This window comes from Bactrocera neohumeralis, unplaced genomic scaffold (assembly GCF_024586455.1).
Source record: "Bactrocera neohumeralis isolate Rockhampton unplaced genomic scaffold, APGP_CSIRO_Bneo_wtdbg2-racon-allhic-juicebox.fasta_v2 cluster11, whole genome shotgun sequence".
Taxonomy (NCBI): domain Eukaryota; kingdom Metazoa; phylum Arthropoda; class Insecta; order Diptera; family Tephritidae; genus Bactrocera; species Bactrocera neohumeralis.
In genome coordinates this window covers 20,187,213-20,203,757 of record NW_026089624.1, presented here as the reverse complement: position 1 = coordinate 20,203,757, position 16,545 = coordinate 20,187,213, and the positions used below count along the sequence as shown (strand labels likewise).

Here is a 16,545-nt window from a genome sequence, read left to right as displayed (position 1 = left end):
ATGACAATACTCGGCGACGAAGTCTCTCTTCCACCACGAATCCCACACCAGACTTGCGCTCCTTTATATGACCACTGTACTAAATGCCACAAGGATCTACTCGCCTATGGGGTCTTTCAAAAGGTGGGTCTCTCATCCGAGGTAGTTGGTATCTTTGCATTGGGGGGCGTTTTTTACGTGGCGGGTCCCAAACCCTGCGTACAATCGTCTGGAGGGGATGTTTTGCCTTCTCACTTTAGCTCGCCTTCAAACAGATGTTCTTAGGCTACCCACAGGATACTTGGTCTAGGACCGGAAATCGTGAGCTGCTTGAGTCATATGTAAAAGAATCGCTTCTGGCCACTCCCAAGTGAATGGTAATCAGAGAACTTCCCTCACTCTCACTTTCTGACTGAAAGAAATGTATTTTTGAGCATTTAAAACATCAATTTCATGACTCATCTTCCGCTTAGTCCTGACTTGGCACCGAATGACTTTTTTTAATTCCCGTTCGTAAAAAAAGCATGACTCCATCCTCCCAAATCAATAAGCATATGTTCAATATTCATGTAAGATTCATTTCAGTATTTTGTTCTTAAAAAAAAATAATATTAGTAACATGACCATCCTTCGAAATCATAAGCATGTGTTCAATATTCATGTAAGATTCAGTTGAGTATTTTTTCTTAAAAAAAAAAAATACCTAATAATAACATCGCACAGCTACTGGCAGGGTACAGTAATATTTGTTCACATATGTATGTATAGTGATCAGTTGTTTCTGAAAAAGAAAAAGGTTAATCATAATTTGAGATGAGTGCATTATGGCTCACAAATATTCTCGAAGCCTTGCGCAGAACAATGTAATAATAACGATCAAGTTTGTGTTTTCTTACTACTGTTCTGAACTACTCTCTGGGTTTTATTTAAGTTGATATCATGATTAATGATATACTTGAGAAGCAGGATATTTGTATGTAAAATGTAAAATTTTAAATTTCTTCTTTTAGTTGATTTATATGGAACAAAATAAACAATTGAATTATTCAAAAAGTTCCCTAAAATATAAAAAAATATAAATCGATAGACACCGTGACTAATATCGAAAATGCAGTCCATTATCCCCAGTAGTTTTTAAATTCATTAAACCCTTCTGGTCTGCCATCACATGAATTCGCTTTAAAAAATTGACTTCCAATTATGCTTTTGAGGCATTTAAGTCATCCAAGCATGTGCAACGGGACGAGGCTGCTTATTAAGGAACTGACAATTTAATTGAAGCAACCGTTATCACCGGCCCATCACCTGGTCAACTAGCTCATATACCGAGGATTCCAATGATCCCAAGTAATCTGTCAATCCCATTTAAACGGCTTAAATTTCCAGAGAAAACATCTTTCGCTCTAACTACAAACAAGACCCAATTCCAAACTTTCGAGAATGATTTACTCATGGCCAACTACATATATGTTGATCTATCGCAGGTCGGAGATGGTGAAAATCAATTTATATTATTGACACAAAATAAATTAACATCAAATGTCGTTTACAGAGAAGCTTTGACTCAATAAATTATTTTTCAGGAGCAGAGAAAGTAAAATATATAGTAAAGACGTTTCAACAAAAATTAAAAAAAGTAACAAAAATACAAAAAAAATATACTTTCATTCGAATTTCCTTCATTTAACTAGATTTTAATGACTCAACGCAAAAACGAGAAAGTATGTGTGGGATAGTATGTACAAAACTATAACTTTTGAAATGATTTTTTAATACCCCTTTTGACGCCGGGGCGGGCTGTTAGTTTTGTATAAAAATTGGTTGTACGTTCTAGGTAATATGTTTGAATAGTTTAGTCGGTTAACAATGCCATTGTATATGATTGATCACCATTACCACACGTTTATGAAATATTCTTCAATTCTTATTTTATAATGTACGACTATAATTTCTCATTTCAGATTTCGTATAGATAATACAGACCATATAATTGATGTAAACAAAGGAAACTTAGCATTCGAGTTCGATCAAGTGCATATTATATGTCCCGTATATGAACCAGGCACCTTCGAAAATGAAACGGAAAAATATATAATATATAATGTATCAAAAGTGGAGTACGAGACATGTCGGATAACAAATGCAACTCCGCGCGTTATAGCCATTTGTGATAAACCGCAAAAATTAATGTTCTTTACAATAACATTCCGGCCATTTACACCACAGCCAGGTGGTTTGGAGTTCCTTCCTGGAAATGATTATTATTTCATTTGTGAGTATAATTTGTGGTCCATCCATTTTCTTATACATTCTCAAACTTGGATTATGTCATTATAGCAACTTCATCGAAAGACGATCTCTATCGACGAATAGGTGGGCGATGCTCCACAAATAATATGAAAGTGGTTTTCAAAGTGTGTTGTGCGCCTGAAGATAAAAACAAAACGTTAATAAACACTGGTAGCTCCAGCAGTTCATCTTCTACTGGTAGCACCAGCGCTGGCGGTACTATTATTGGTATAAACACGGCTGACGGCAATGGCCTTACAACAGGTATTGATAATGCTGCCAATATGGATGTTGCCAGTACTCAGACCAATATAAATCAACATCAACATATGAGTAATATAAACACAATTGGAATCAATGGGGTAAATACAGGTTTAATACCAATCGGCGGTGTTCATATTGGCGTCAACAGCGCCGTTGGCGTAAGCAATAGTGGTATGCAAATGAAACCGATGAATGGCGGTAGTGGTACATCAATCAATACTAATATTGATCAGTTCAATCGTATACCAATACAAGCTGGCGGCATTAACGTCATGGGGAATAATGTTGGTGGACTTGGTGGTATTGGCCTTGGTGGCCACGGCGGCGGTGGTATTATGCTATCACCAGGAGGTCAAGGAGGCATAAACATGATCTCGAGTGGTGTAGGTATTGGTATCGGTCAATATCCTGGTCACTCTGGACAGACTGGTATACGCATTAACAACGTCGCGTCCCAGCAACATCATGCAACGCATAAGAACAATAATAATGGTAAGGATACCGGACCAAATGGTGTAGGTGTTAGTGTTGATGGTGGTGGTGGTGGTGGTGATGATGATAATGGTGGTACGTTCATGAATATAAATTTCGGTGATGCACAGTTTTTGCCACCATTTATTAACACAAACCATAGCAATATTGTACAAAGTACAATTAACTGGCCAGAATGGGGTAGAAGCGGTCCCATACATTCTAAAAATAATAATCTAACAGCAACAACAAGAAACGATCATAATATAAATGAACCAAACAGTAATAATTATTATTCACCGTCCCATAGATCGATTAACAATAAAACAATTAATAAAAGTAAGTAAAAAACTACAAATTTATACCACAAATAACAATCAAACCCTTCAAAACCCTTACAATTCCCGCACTTACATACATTCATACCATACATGCAATGCAATGCATACATTAATGATTTTGCTGAGTAAATTATATGTACCAGATATTCATACTCGAAAAAGCTATTGTGCAGGTTAGAACAATAGCTGCGTAATACACAGTAATTTTAATGTGAGTCTTCTTATACATTCAATAATTCTTCTTATATAGAGTGTTCTTGTTACGCTCGCCCGAAAAAAAGCATTTACAAATATTTTATGTATAGGAAAAAATGTCATATACGGGCAACTAGTTTTAAACAAATAAGTTTATTTTTTTTATCATTATGCTACAGTTCGGAAGTATTTCTCTAAAAGGGAACGTCGTAGGCCCTATAAAATGTATATGTTTGTGTACGATCAGCGTTACGTGCTGAGGGAGTTTAGCCATGTCCGCCTGGCCATTTGTCTGAATGTACGCGAAGTGGTCCCTTTGAAATTCTCCAAGAAGCTGCTCATTAGTCAAATCCGTCTATATCCGGCCTTTAAACAAACTAAACGATAAAAGTTCCATCTTGTATAAAAAACGTTTTTATTTGACAAGCACTGCAATTTATTATGTATTTTTATCACGTACCTTACACAAAATTTGCAACCCTGCATGTTGCGCCGAAGAGTATAATAATTTTTGGTAAGACTCAAAACTGCTGATTTCCGTCTGTGCAGCCGATAATTTATGTAAATATTAAGGTCTTGATGAAACTCGGTTCGCGTGTTCAAGAAACCAAGGCATAGCTATCCAGTACGGCGATGTATTCAAAATATTTAAGGGACCGTCTCAGTGTGGCCCTCTGAAAAATCACTGATTTTCACGATTTTCTTAAATGTTGTAGATAACTTCAACCGTTCAGTCCGTCTATTTTATAAATAAATATCTACATTCATGACGAATACAAAATGATTTCTTTTTGCTTATTAATTGGGTGTAAAATAGTTAAATAAATTGTTGAAATGACAGGTCCTTAAAAATTTCAAAAAGTCGCTATTGCGCTGTAGAATCTTATTTGAAATTTGACAAAATTGCAGCGGTTTGAACAAAAAGTATAGAATTTGGCCATTTTTTTCGATAGTTTTTCGTAAAAATAATAGGAAGATTTCAAAAATAAAATAAAAGCTTCCATAGTGCGATAGCGAATGGCGTTAAAAATGTTCTCTCAAAATTGGAACTACATATCTTCAAAACTCTTATTTTGGGAGTGGAAACCGTTTTGAAAAACACCATTCTAAGAACAACGCGTTTAAAGATTGGTGGATGTTTATTACAGTGTATACTATCCGATAAGACAACAAAAAAATATATTTTTCGAAAATTTCGCGCTGGGACGATCCCTTAATCCACCTGTTACATGTTGCCGAACAGGATATCACTTGAACATTGGTGTGTTATTTCGTGGTGAAAACCGTTGGTACTATGGATGGATCTGCCACCTGCATTATGTACACTTGTAATAGCTCTCCTGATGTTACCATCCATGGTGGTGGTCTGATAAATAGCATAACCTGGCGACCAACCCTCACATCAGATCATCTGCCCATAATTTTCTCGATTGGGAAACCCTCGACCTTATTTCTGTGGACAACCGCACCTACGTTAACTGTAATAAAGTTTTGTTCTTTAGCAAAGTTAACTGGGTCGGCTTCACAGAATTTGTCGACAACACTTTCATCGAACTACCCAATCCTATGGACGTACCCTATCGTTGGCGAACGTCAATGCCACAAGGTGATCGCAGCTGCCACCGACGCTCAATCTCGGCTGGAAGAATTGCGGAACTCGCTCCAATTTCTCAGCCGAAGCAGTTTTTTTAGCTTACGAGCACATCACTTTACGCCAAGACGATCCTTGTGTACCTACAATAAAGGATCTCAATTTGGAGATTCGATAAATTGTAAATCAGCATAAGCGTACACAATGGGTAGAACGCCTGAAGTCTTCTTCACTTCTCCAACGGTGTGAGTAAGCTTCGGGGAATACTGTCAGTGCCTTGTCAAATCCGAGGAGAATTGATATTGGAATTGAATTCGATTGGGATGCTTTCTCGGCAGTTCAAACAGGCAAGGTCAACGATGTGTGCGCAAAGTACCAGAAAACTCCGCGGCACTTTCACCGATGAGTAGGTTTGGAGTGCCATCAACAATAATAAACCTTCCAAATCTATTGGCACAGATGGAATAAACATGCTTATGCATGTCACTGGCCGTTTTTCAAATAACCGATGTGTAAAAGGTCGGGAAAGTGGTCTCCCTATTGAAACTTGGGGAAACCCGTCAACATACGTCCGATAACTCTCCTCTCTCCGGTAGTGAGTTCACTTGAGGCCTTGCTACTTCCGACCTTCACTCACCATCTGATTCTAGCAAACCATCAGCATGACTTCCGTAAAGTGCACTGCACCACCTTGACACTTAGCGTCATAAGCGCCTAGATAGTTCATAGCCGAAATCAAAAACCTGTGATAGGACGATCCGCGTAGCATTGGTTTTGACACAGTCAACCACACAGAGTTAGCTGAGGGCATTGAACAATCGCCGCTCAATTCAGGGTAGAAGGGGTGGACATTGAGCTACCTGATCGGTCAGTATACATCCGTACTGTTTCGAGGACAAAACTTAAAATTTAGGAAAATTGAACCGGGGCTTCCGCAAGGTGATGTTCTCATACCGTTACTGTTTCATTTCAACATTTTGAAATATTCTCAACAATTAGAAGTAATTTCAATACTGACGACAATGGAATCGATGGTATGTGCTCAAAAGGAAACCACGACAGTTTAATCTACGTAACCTGAATGGAGCCGGATTGTTTTTTATCCAGTCATGGACTGACAATTCGGCAAAACACTGCCGCTTCAACAATAACAGCAACAAAAACAAGATGTTTTTCTGTGATTACGTCGACGATTGATGACACAACTCACTTCAGATACACACTCACCAGCATTTGCAGTGGAGCTATTAACACATAAAAACTCCTACTTATGCAGAATCGACCTCGACATACCAAATAGATTTCTTGCCATATAATAACATACGAAACCGTAATTTGTTACAAGTAAGCTATGTATAAATGGGCTTCGCTCATTTAAAACTTTCAAAAGTGGGCGTGCCTCCAAACTTCAATATGTTTAATGTACATATCTGAAAAACCACCAAAGCTATATTAGCAGGACTCAGTGACAGGAAGATTTTCTAGCTTCATACGTTAACAAAATGGGTGAGATTATCATTTCACGCTAACTCCCCATGTAATGGTTACGTTGAAATTTACTGATATCCCTGTTTCGGTGAACCAGTTCAATTTCAGATAAATTTTAATATTACGACTTTGAACTATTCTCAGTCGAAGTTTAAGTCGAAGTGAAGATTTGGCAGATAAATAAACAGATGAAAATTTTTTAACAAATATCAAAACAATTAAATTTAGTTTTTGCTCACAAAAAGTGATTCATTACTATAGAAATTAGTTTTCATTTATATTACGATGACAAAAATGTCGAGGCCAAAAACTGATATACAGATAAGAAAAATCCTTCGTGTTCACTTAAATCAATTCGAACGTTCTAATAGCCCTGACAGACGAGCAAAATTAATGCGCCGTAAGCAACGCTAATGCGCATTGCCATTTTATGGTGACAGACGGCAGACTTGTGCATTTAGACAGCTGATAGTGGAATTTGTTCATTTATTTAAAAAAAAGTGAAACAATAGTGTTCGAAAAAGTTAAGAATATTGGAAAAATTGATAGCAAACTGTGCGTTGTTTATTTTCCGCCATCTAAAAATATTAAAATGTGTTTTTGTTAATATACTTGCACATAATTTAATTAGCAATATAAAAACTGTTTACCTCTGAAGCTGTAAACACAAACAGGGCGGCAGATTTCAACCGACATCTGTCAAACAATAGCAAAAATCTGTAATTTTTAACCAATGTTGCCTACTAAATACAGCCAAATGCACGAAATTCTTTTGCATTACAAACTTGCATTCACATAGGTCAAATGCGCAAATAAATGTAACTTAAGCCCGCTAATGCATATTAGCGCTGTCGTCTGTCAGGGCTATAAGCCAAAGTTTTATTAGCAACTAAATGGCTTTTAAAAATGTTTATGGCAGATACCGATGTATGGTACGAGGGCTGCTATATATATTTTGGCCTAGGGCAACACTAAGTGTTGCTAGGTGCAATCTGACATTTCCATTGGAAAGTTTGACATTTTTTAGCATAACATCACTCAGAACGTTTTGTCATTTAATCGTGAATTGTTTTATTTACAGGGAATTAAAAAATTCATCTCGACCAAAAAATGGAATTAACTCGTGAACATTTTCGTGCGATCATTTTTCACAACTTTCGACGTGGATTATCACGACAAGAGTGCATCGATGAACTAAAATCTTTGTATGGCTATGAAGCACCATCCTATAGCACTGTGAAAAACTGGTACAACGAATTCAACCGTGGCCGACGCTCGCTCAAAGACGAATTCCGTGAAGGTCGTCCAAAAACAGCCGCTGTGCCAGAAAACATCGATGCCGTACGTGAACTGATAATGCAAGACCGTCATGTGACATACCTTCAGATAGAGGCATGCCTATGCATTTCTCCCACCAGCATACATTCGATATTGCATGAACACCTGGCCGTAAAAAAGGTTTGTTCTCGTTAGATCCCGCACAATTTGCCAATCGCTCAAAAAAAGGCTCGTGTGGATTGGTGTAAAGAAATGCTGAAAAACTACGATCGCGGTGCTTCAAAAGACGTTTATAAGATCGTTACAGGTGACGAATCATGGATCTATGCGTATGAGCCCGTAACAACACAGCAATCGACAACTATTCCCATTATTAGGCCTTATTCACATTATTAGGCCAGAAATATATATAGCAACCTACGTATCTACTATGTTTGTTACAAAAGTTTAATTGTGTGCTGTGTGCCAATGATTAAAAAAGTAGTAGATTGTATTCCAATCTTTGTATCTGAAATTCTACCCGTGAACCCTTCATTTTATTCTAATGTTTTTAAATTGTAGCTTGTCTTGTCTAGCTTCGGGATTTCATTTTACGAGCTCAACAATTTTTTTTACCTTCTTGTGCTGCCGTGTCGCATCGGAGAGAAAACAGACTGCCAACTTCGCAACGTTACGATCGACCACAACACGTGCGGGATGGGATAGATACCAAAAGTTGAAGAGGGAAGCTAGACGCATTTGCAGACAGAAAAAATGAAAGGCCAAAATGCGTGAGTATGACGAGCTTCACAAGCAGGCCGGCAGAGGAAGTGCTCGAAAATTCTACGAAAAAATGCGGCGACTAACAGAAGGTTTCTAGAGCGGAACATACTCTTGTAGAACCCCCAGAGATGATCTAGTAACCGATACCCAGAGCATACTAAAATTATGAAGGAGCATAATGCCAGGAGAAGGCAAACCCGATTCCCCAATCAATGACGATGAATCAAATGTTCCATTGCCCGACCATAAATTCGAATAGCTGCGGGGCCGATGAATAGCCGGCCGAGCTATATACTGTGCCCACAAAATAAGGTGACATCTGAATTTAAACTGCGCGCGTCGAAGGATTTGGAGAATTATTTGTTTTTAGGTTGGTAGTACTGTCAGTCACATTTATGTCAAATTTCATGTCAAAATATTCATTAGTGTTTGAGATACGTGTCGTTTTGTGAGCTGCTAAAAGTGAGTTTTTCGTTTTTTGCGATGTCGAAATTTGTTGAGCAAAGAATTTGCATTAAATTTTCTTTACGGAATCAATTTTCTGCTGCAGATACGTTGAGGATGGTGCAGAAAGCCTTTGGGGATGAGGCTATGTCTAAAAAAATGTTTACAAGTGGTATAGTGAGTTCCACGCCGGCCGTGAACGTGTCGAAAACGAAGAGCGCCAGGGCGACCATCAACCTCAACCGACGAAGCTCACGGTGAACAAATCAAAGATTTGGTGTTGAAAAACCGTCGATTAACAATTAGAGACTTTGCTGATGAAGTTGGCATATCGAAAGGCTCAGCCAATACCATTTTGAAGGATGTTTTGGGCCATAAGCGCATGAAATCTCGACTGGTACCGAAAACATTGAATTTTTTGGAAAAAAGGCGTCGCGTTGAAGTGTGTGAAACGCTGCTCACCGACTACCAGGTTGTCATGAAACGCATTATAACTGGCGATGAGACTTGGATCTATGCTTACGAACCCGAAACAACCGATCAATCGAGCGAATATCGTGCCAAAAGAGAGCCGAGACCAAAAAAATCGCGCCAAAGTCGCTCAAAAATCAAGGTTGTGTTGACTGTTTTCTTCGATTTTCGTGGTGTTGTGCATTATGAACTCTTTCCAACCGGTCAAACAGTCAACAAGAAATATTATTTCAACGTTATGCATCGTTTGCGTAACGCTATCCGCCTAAAAAGGCCGGAATTGTGGAAAGACAATTCTTGGTTTTTACACCACGATAATGCACCATCCCATACTGCCCTCGGAATTCGTGATCATTTTGCCAAAAGTTAACCCATATCGTTCCGCAACCATCGTATTCACTTGATCTGGCGCCGTGCAACTTCTGGCTGCTCACCAAGCTCAAAAGACCGCTCCGGGGACACCGTTTTTATACGATAGAGGAGATTCAAGCCGCAGCGAAGACGGAACTGAATGCCATCCCGGAAAGTGACTACAAGCAGTGTTTCGAAAATTTGAAAAACCCGTTGGCATAAGTACATTGCACCGGGAGGGGATTACTTTGAAGGGGATGAAATTGATTTGGAAGAATAAATAAAGAATTTTCAAAATAAATACAATGTCACCTTTTTTTTTGGGCACAGTATTATTTCGAGCTGCAGAACGAAACAGAAGGTACCATCCTCTTCAAGAGTGTAAAACTGCTGGCGTAAGCTGATGATGATGCCGTTAGTTCTGCTTTCTCCAGAATGGATAAGGCGGCGAAGCAAATGGGTGAACGAGGGCAAGACGAAATATCTCCTGTCATCAAACAAACAGTCGTCGCACTCGGGACTATGCTCCCACGTCACTGTTGACAGTCATATCTTCGAAGTCGTAGATAATTTCGTCTATCTTGGAACCAGCATCAACACCACAACAACGTCAGCATCGAAATCCAACGCAGAATATCTCTTGCCAATAGCTGCTACTTCGGACTAAGTAGGAAATTGAGAAGTAAAGTCCTCCCTCGACGAACAAAAACCAAACTCTATAAGTCGCTCATAATTCCCGTCCTGCTATATGGTGCAGAGGCTTGGACGATGACATCAACTGATGAGTCGACGTTGAGAGTTTTCGAGAGAAAAGTTCTGCGAAAGATTTACGGTTTGCGCATTTGATACGACGAATATTGCATTCGATGGAACGATGAGCTGTATGAGATTTACGACATTGATATAGTTCAGCGAATTAAAAGACAGCGGCTACGCTGGCTAGGTCATGCCGTCCGAATGGACGAAAACTCTCTAGCTCTGAAAGTATTCGACGCAGTACCCGCCGGGGGAAGCAAAGGAAGAGGAAGACCTCCACTCCGTTAGAAGGACCATGTGGAAAAGGACCTGGATTCGCTTGGAATCTTCAGTTGTAGATTCAAGGTTTAAAACATTTCAACCAGAATATAGTTGTGTTGAAACTCGTAAAAGGGATCCAGAACTTCGATAGCTCTATGAAATTGTACATACCATCATGTAATACGTCACGGTACGGAACGGCTTGCTAGGAGCCGAAATCAAAATTGAAGAATGGGTACTGCTTAACTTTGGATGCAATCCTATATCTCGGGAACTACAGGACCAATATGACCTGACTAAATCTAGTCGTAGCGTAATAACCCTGGCAGACGAGTAAAATTAATGCGTCTCAAGCAACACTAATGCGCATTGAAATTTTATGGTGACAGACGGCAGGCTCGTGCATTTAGACAGCTGATAGTGAAATTTGTTCATTTATTAAAAAAAAAGTTAAATAAAAGTGTGCGAAATAGGTAAGAATATTTGAAAAATGGATAGCAAACTGTGCGTTGTTTATTTGCTGCCATATAAAAATATTAAAAATTGTTTTTGTTAATATACTTGCACATAATTTAATTAGCAATATAAAAACTGTTTACCTCTGAAGCTGTAAACACAAACAAGGCGGCAGACTTCAAGCGACATCTGGCAAACAATAGCAGAAACTAGCCATTTTTGGGCAGTGTTGCCTACTCAAATTTAGTAAATTCAGCTAAAAGCAAGTAAATGTAAATTAAGACCGCTAATGCATATTAGCGCTGTCGTCTGTCAGGGCTATAAGATAGTTGTTGATTTCCAGTCTTGTGCTACAGTGTGAAAATGGAAATATGGACTATAACTTTTCAAGTCCAAAGAAATCAAATATATGAATCTCTGTCCCAATGGCTGGGTTTTTACCGAAAATATGTTTAATATATGAGGTTACTTAATGAAAGTCAAAGATCATCTCTTTTGTAAATAATATGTCATCTGCCATAAAAGATAATATCGGATTAATTATCTTAGTGCCCATTCTCCTAATAAGTAGATTTTCGAACTTCCTCTTGACTGTATCTGTCTTCAATAACTTTGTCCTTGTGTTTAAAATGTGTGAAAACGAGCCTCATTTGTTTAATGTAGAATTGTGCCAATACCGGAAAGTATTTTCCTAGCTTCGACCATAGAAAATTTCGATAGTATAAAATGTTTGGCCACTCTCGATTTTACCGCAATCTTAATTGTTAGGTATACATTTTCGGGCCTAAATTCACTAACTCTACTACTATTATGGAATTAGTATGTCCAGCTACTGTAATAATAATATATGTATGTACATTAAATACCATTATAATAAGTTATTCAAATGCAGTGAAAATATTATTTACGAAGAAAGGCGAACACTTTATTCTGGGTGTAAGAATCCAAGGGATTGTACCTGAGATTTAATTTTGAAAATGATTCACACAAATATTTGTCAGTGGAAAAATCATAAATTTATCAATTGGAATTTTACTTGAAATTATAGGTAGTATAATTAATTTTTGAATTTTGAACACATGTTTAGAAATATATTTTTGTGTCTTATATATTGTATTAAAATGAAACGGTAAACGATTTTTCATTATGTACTCGCAGAACGTGTGAACCATTGCACGGAAAGACGTCAAAATTCGCAATGTATTTTCAGTTATACCTCCGGAAGCTCCTAAAAAACGTTTTTTATTTTATTTATTATTTTTTTTTTTTTCATTTTAAATTTTTTATTTGTTTATTTTTTATTTGTATTGTGTATTTGATTAATGTTTTTATTTATGTCTTTTTTTATTTTTTTATTTTTTTTTTAATTTTTTTATATTTTTTTATATTTTTTTTTTTATTTTTTTTTTTTTTTTTTTTATTTTTTTTTTTATTTTTTATTTTTTTTGTTTTTTTTTTTTAGCAAAATCACCGTCGATTCATTGCATTCGATGAATGGGACGCACCCTCTTCTCCTCCAAATGCACCAAACAAACTCTATATCGTACGTAAATTATAGGTAAAGCAAGACGCTATTTTATATCACATATCGCCTTACAATCGATCCGTCATCTCATTTTGATCGTAACCGTTGACGGTTCTGATTGTGTCTTGGAAACGTGTATTTATTCGTCTTGAAAAATAATATAATATAACTTAAGCGTGAGCGGGATCTTCTAGTTTAAGAATGTGTTAACTTTTAGCATAATTAACCTGCGAAGTATACTTTTAATTAAGTTGGATCAAACTGAACAGATTGTGTTAAATTTTACTAAAATCGGTTCAGCTGGACAAAGCGTTACGTGTCACTTTATATACACTAGGTAGAAAAAGTCTCCTGTAAGAACCAAAAACCTTTGGCAACATTAATTTGTCAGCACTTGATTTTTATAATATTGAGATTATCAAATTGATTCACTATATTGTCGATAAACTCTATGCCACCAGCTTCACTTGCTGTCATATACCACAATTAACCTCCACCCTTCCCACGCTTTACGGTTGAAGAAAGCTTTCGTGCTTCAAGGGCCGTACCAGTTTTTCGCCGCTCCATCTGTTTTCCTTTCATTCCAAAAATACAATATTTTGTCTCATCCGATCATAAAATAGATTTCCAGAAAGATATGTGTGTTCGTTTGAAAATGCACTGCAATATTTTTTCAGAAAATTATTGGATATTTGCATCCCACTCGCCCATGTTGCATATTGTTTTTCTAAACTGTTATTTGGGAAGCGGTTAAGCGCGGATAAATCTTTTCAAGAGATACAACTCTGCGTATTTCCCGAATAGTCAATTTTCTCGGACAAAGCACTTAGGAATTCCATGAAATTTGTTGGCATGCGCATTTAATATTCTGATAAGAACTTTCAAAAATGCATATGTTTTATAAATATTTTTATTGGAACATATTACACGAATTAGTGAGCTAAGACTACCTAGTACATATTCTGCAATGTTCTAATATATTTTCTGTTTGTTTTCGGCATTCATTCAATTAATTTGGATTATTGTGTAATTCGCACTTGATTTTAATCTTCACTGCGTGCGAAAAACTTTTAGCTACAATTTTGTCGGATACTATAAAAGTAATATGGTGTTACAAATTAAATATTATGTACAACAAAATTTTAGTGAAACTTATGCGTTAATCGCATTGTATACGTCAATGTAATAGCACATTACAGAATATTAACAGTTTAACTTCGATTCAATTAACGTTAATCGTAATTCGCACTTGTATACGTCAATGTAATAATGCACATTACAGAATACATTAACAGTTTAACTTCGATTCAATTAACTATTTTTTAAAAAGGTATTAAGGTAAAATCGCTATGGGATGTGTAAGTAATAATTTTAATCCAATATAATATAACAATGTTAGAATTTATTACAATAACATCGTTCTTCTTGCTAATTTACGTACTTATACATATTGTCATCATAAAAGCCTATGAAATTTGGTATATGATGCTCACTATTGTTTTGCACATGATATTTGCACGAAATCTTAGTTTTAAGTTATGTTGTTATGCTATGTATATATTGCTTATTCTGATATCTGACATAAGTATATTCAGTTGCCGTTACGAAAACTATGCTGATACATACTTTAAATGAAAATAAATTATAATTTTATTAGTAGTGTAGGTAATGTAATTTTTATTTTTTCAATATTGCATTCTATATGTTCCATTTAATATTTTGTATGTACACCTCTATAGTATACTGTTGTTCGGCAACAGTATACCAAAATTTTCATTACGAGGATATCGATTATCTACCCTAGGCAATTGACTCGACAATCGCCATTTTCGTATGGGTCATTCTATTCAAAATGAACATTAAACTTTTTTTCGCGAAAAACATTTTTTTGTGTTCTTTGAGATAATAGGCGTGTTTTATTTGACCAGCAAATTAAGCTATTAGCTTATTTTGAAGGGAAGACTTAGCCAACATAATTATGCTGGCTTCTCATAAGCTATCATAGCTTGTATATTGAACTAGAGGCATTCTCAGTTCATCGTCTTTTTTCATTCACAATAGCAAGGTTTTTCCCAAAAAAAAAAGTACTTGGCAAAGCGAGAAACATCATTTTGACATATGTAAACAAACCAAAATTACAGATTTTTTCGATGAGTATTAAGATAAAATTAAGACAAATACAAGTATGAACACTTGTTTTCAGTTTTCTGTATTCTATTAAAGTAGTATTAAATTTACTATTAAGTAAATTACCTTTAAATATTTACGTCCACGCTCAAGCGTAGTCACAAACATGAGAAAATGAAAATTTAAAATAAGTTTGTTTTGCCACTAAGTTATTAGGGGTATTCTCTTGCTCTTGCAAGATTGCAGATTGCAAAAATACTATACCGAAATATACAAGAGTACGAGAGCACCCTTTGCAGAATCTACTAATATATGAACGGGTGATTCGGTCAATTTATTGTTAATGACTATTATGCATGGCTATTGTGAATTGACGCACCTTTTGCATACATTTTTAACAAAAAGAAAACTGTAACAAATCTTTATAATTTAAATAGAAATTATAAAATCCATTTAAAACTTATCTTCCTCAAATTTTACGACGTAATATGTCTTTATGTAAAATGACTGCTAAAATAGGGTTGCAATTATATTTTTGCGTGACATTGCACGCAAATATACATGGGTTTTGGTCTGACATATTTTACAGCCATTGAAAATAATTTTCTGCGTGTATTTGTTGTTGTGCCGGTGCACCAAGAGGAAATATATGCAATTCTTGCACCGTGCAAGGGTTTTGCAAGAGCAAGAGAATACCCCTATTAAGTTTTGTAAAGAGAAGTTCCCAGCATAACTAAATAAGGGTTCGACTTAACCAGACAGCAGTTAACAAAACAAAAACATAGTACCTCATTTTAAAAGTAATGGCTGTGTATGTTGATACCGTTCCAAACGAAGTTCCTTGTGGTGATCATTAAGGGGCTATACCAGTGTGACACTTTCAAAAAAAAAAATTATTTTTATTTGTTTTTTCGATAGCTTATATTTCCATAAATATCCTGTGAAATCGGGAAGGTCGTATCTTGAATAGTTTTTGGATGGCAGCGTTCTAAAGAGCGACCGCTCGGAGGTGCAAACATATATAAGTGAATCTTTAAACGCGTTTTTCTCGAAACGACATTTTTCAAAATTTCTGGCATCATAACTCAAGGAGAAATTGACCGATCGACTTCAAATTAAAACTGAGTATTTTTGAATACATCTTTTTGATTGGTTGAAATTTGTCAATATGGCATTAAAAAAACGACAATTTTTTACCTACAAAACGATTTTTTTCAAAGTTACGCCATTTTGTTAATTATTGATATTTTTCAAAGATCGTAGGTCATTGTATAGGAAATATCTTTGAGTTTAATAAACTTTTAAAATTTGTTTGTTTCAGCAACTCATTCGGCCGGAATCGTGCCAGCAGTTGGGGCACTTTTTTTTTTTTGGCACCTCCGAAGACAGCCCATAACTCCGTTATTTTTCAACATTTGTAAAACAGAATCTTAAAATGTAGTTGAAAATATACCTTATTACGTTCAAAGAAGTTCGAAATATTCAATCGCGTACTT

General features: G+C 36.3%; 1 protein-coding gene across 9 annotated transcripts in view; it reads left to right on the top strand.

Moving 5' to 3' along the window:
* The window catches only part of LOC126766111 (uncharacterized), a 132,863-nt gene that overhangs the window by 93,729 nt on the left and 22,589 nt on the right, over window positions 1-16,545 (top strand). For all 9 annotated transcript variants that reach the window (XR_007668707.1, XM_050483942.1, XM_050483940.1 and 6 more), the window contains 2 exons: window positions 1,941-2,251; window positions 2,317-3,024. Coding sequence is in view for 8 of the 9 variants with exons in the window: in XM_050483942.1 (XP_050339899.1) it covers window positions 1,941-2,251; window positions 2,317-3,024 (1,019 nt within the window). In the remaining variant the exon portion in view is untranslated. The remainder of the gene's footprint in view (window positions 1-1,940; window positions 2,252-2,316; window positions 3,025-16,545) is intronic.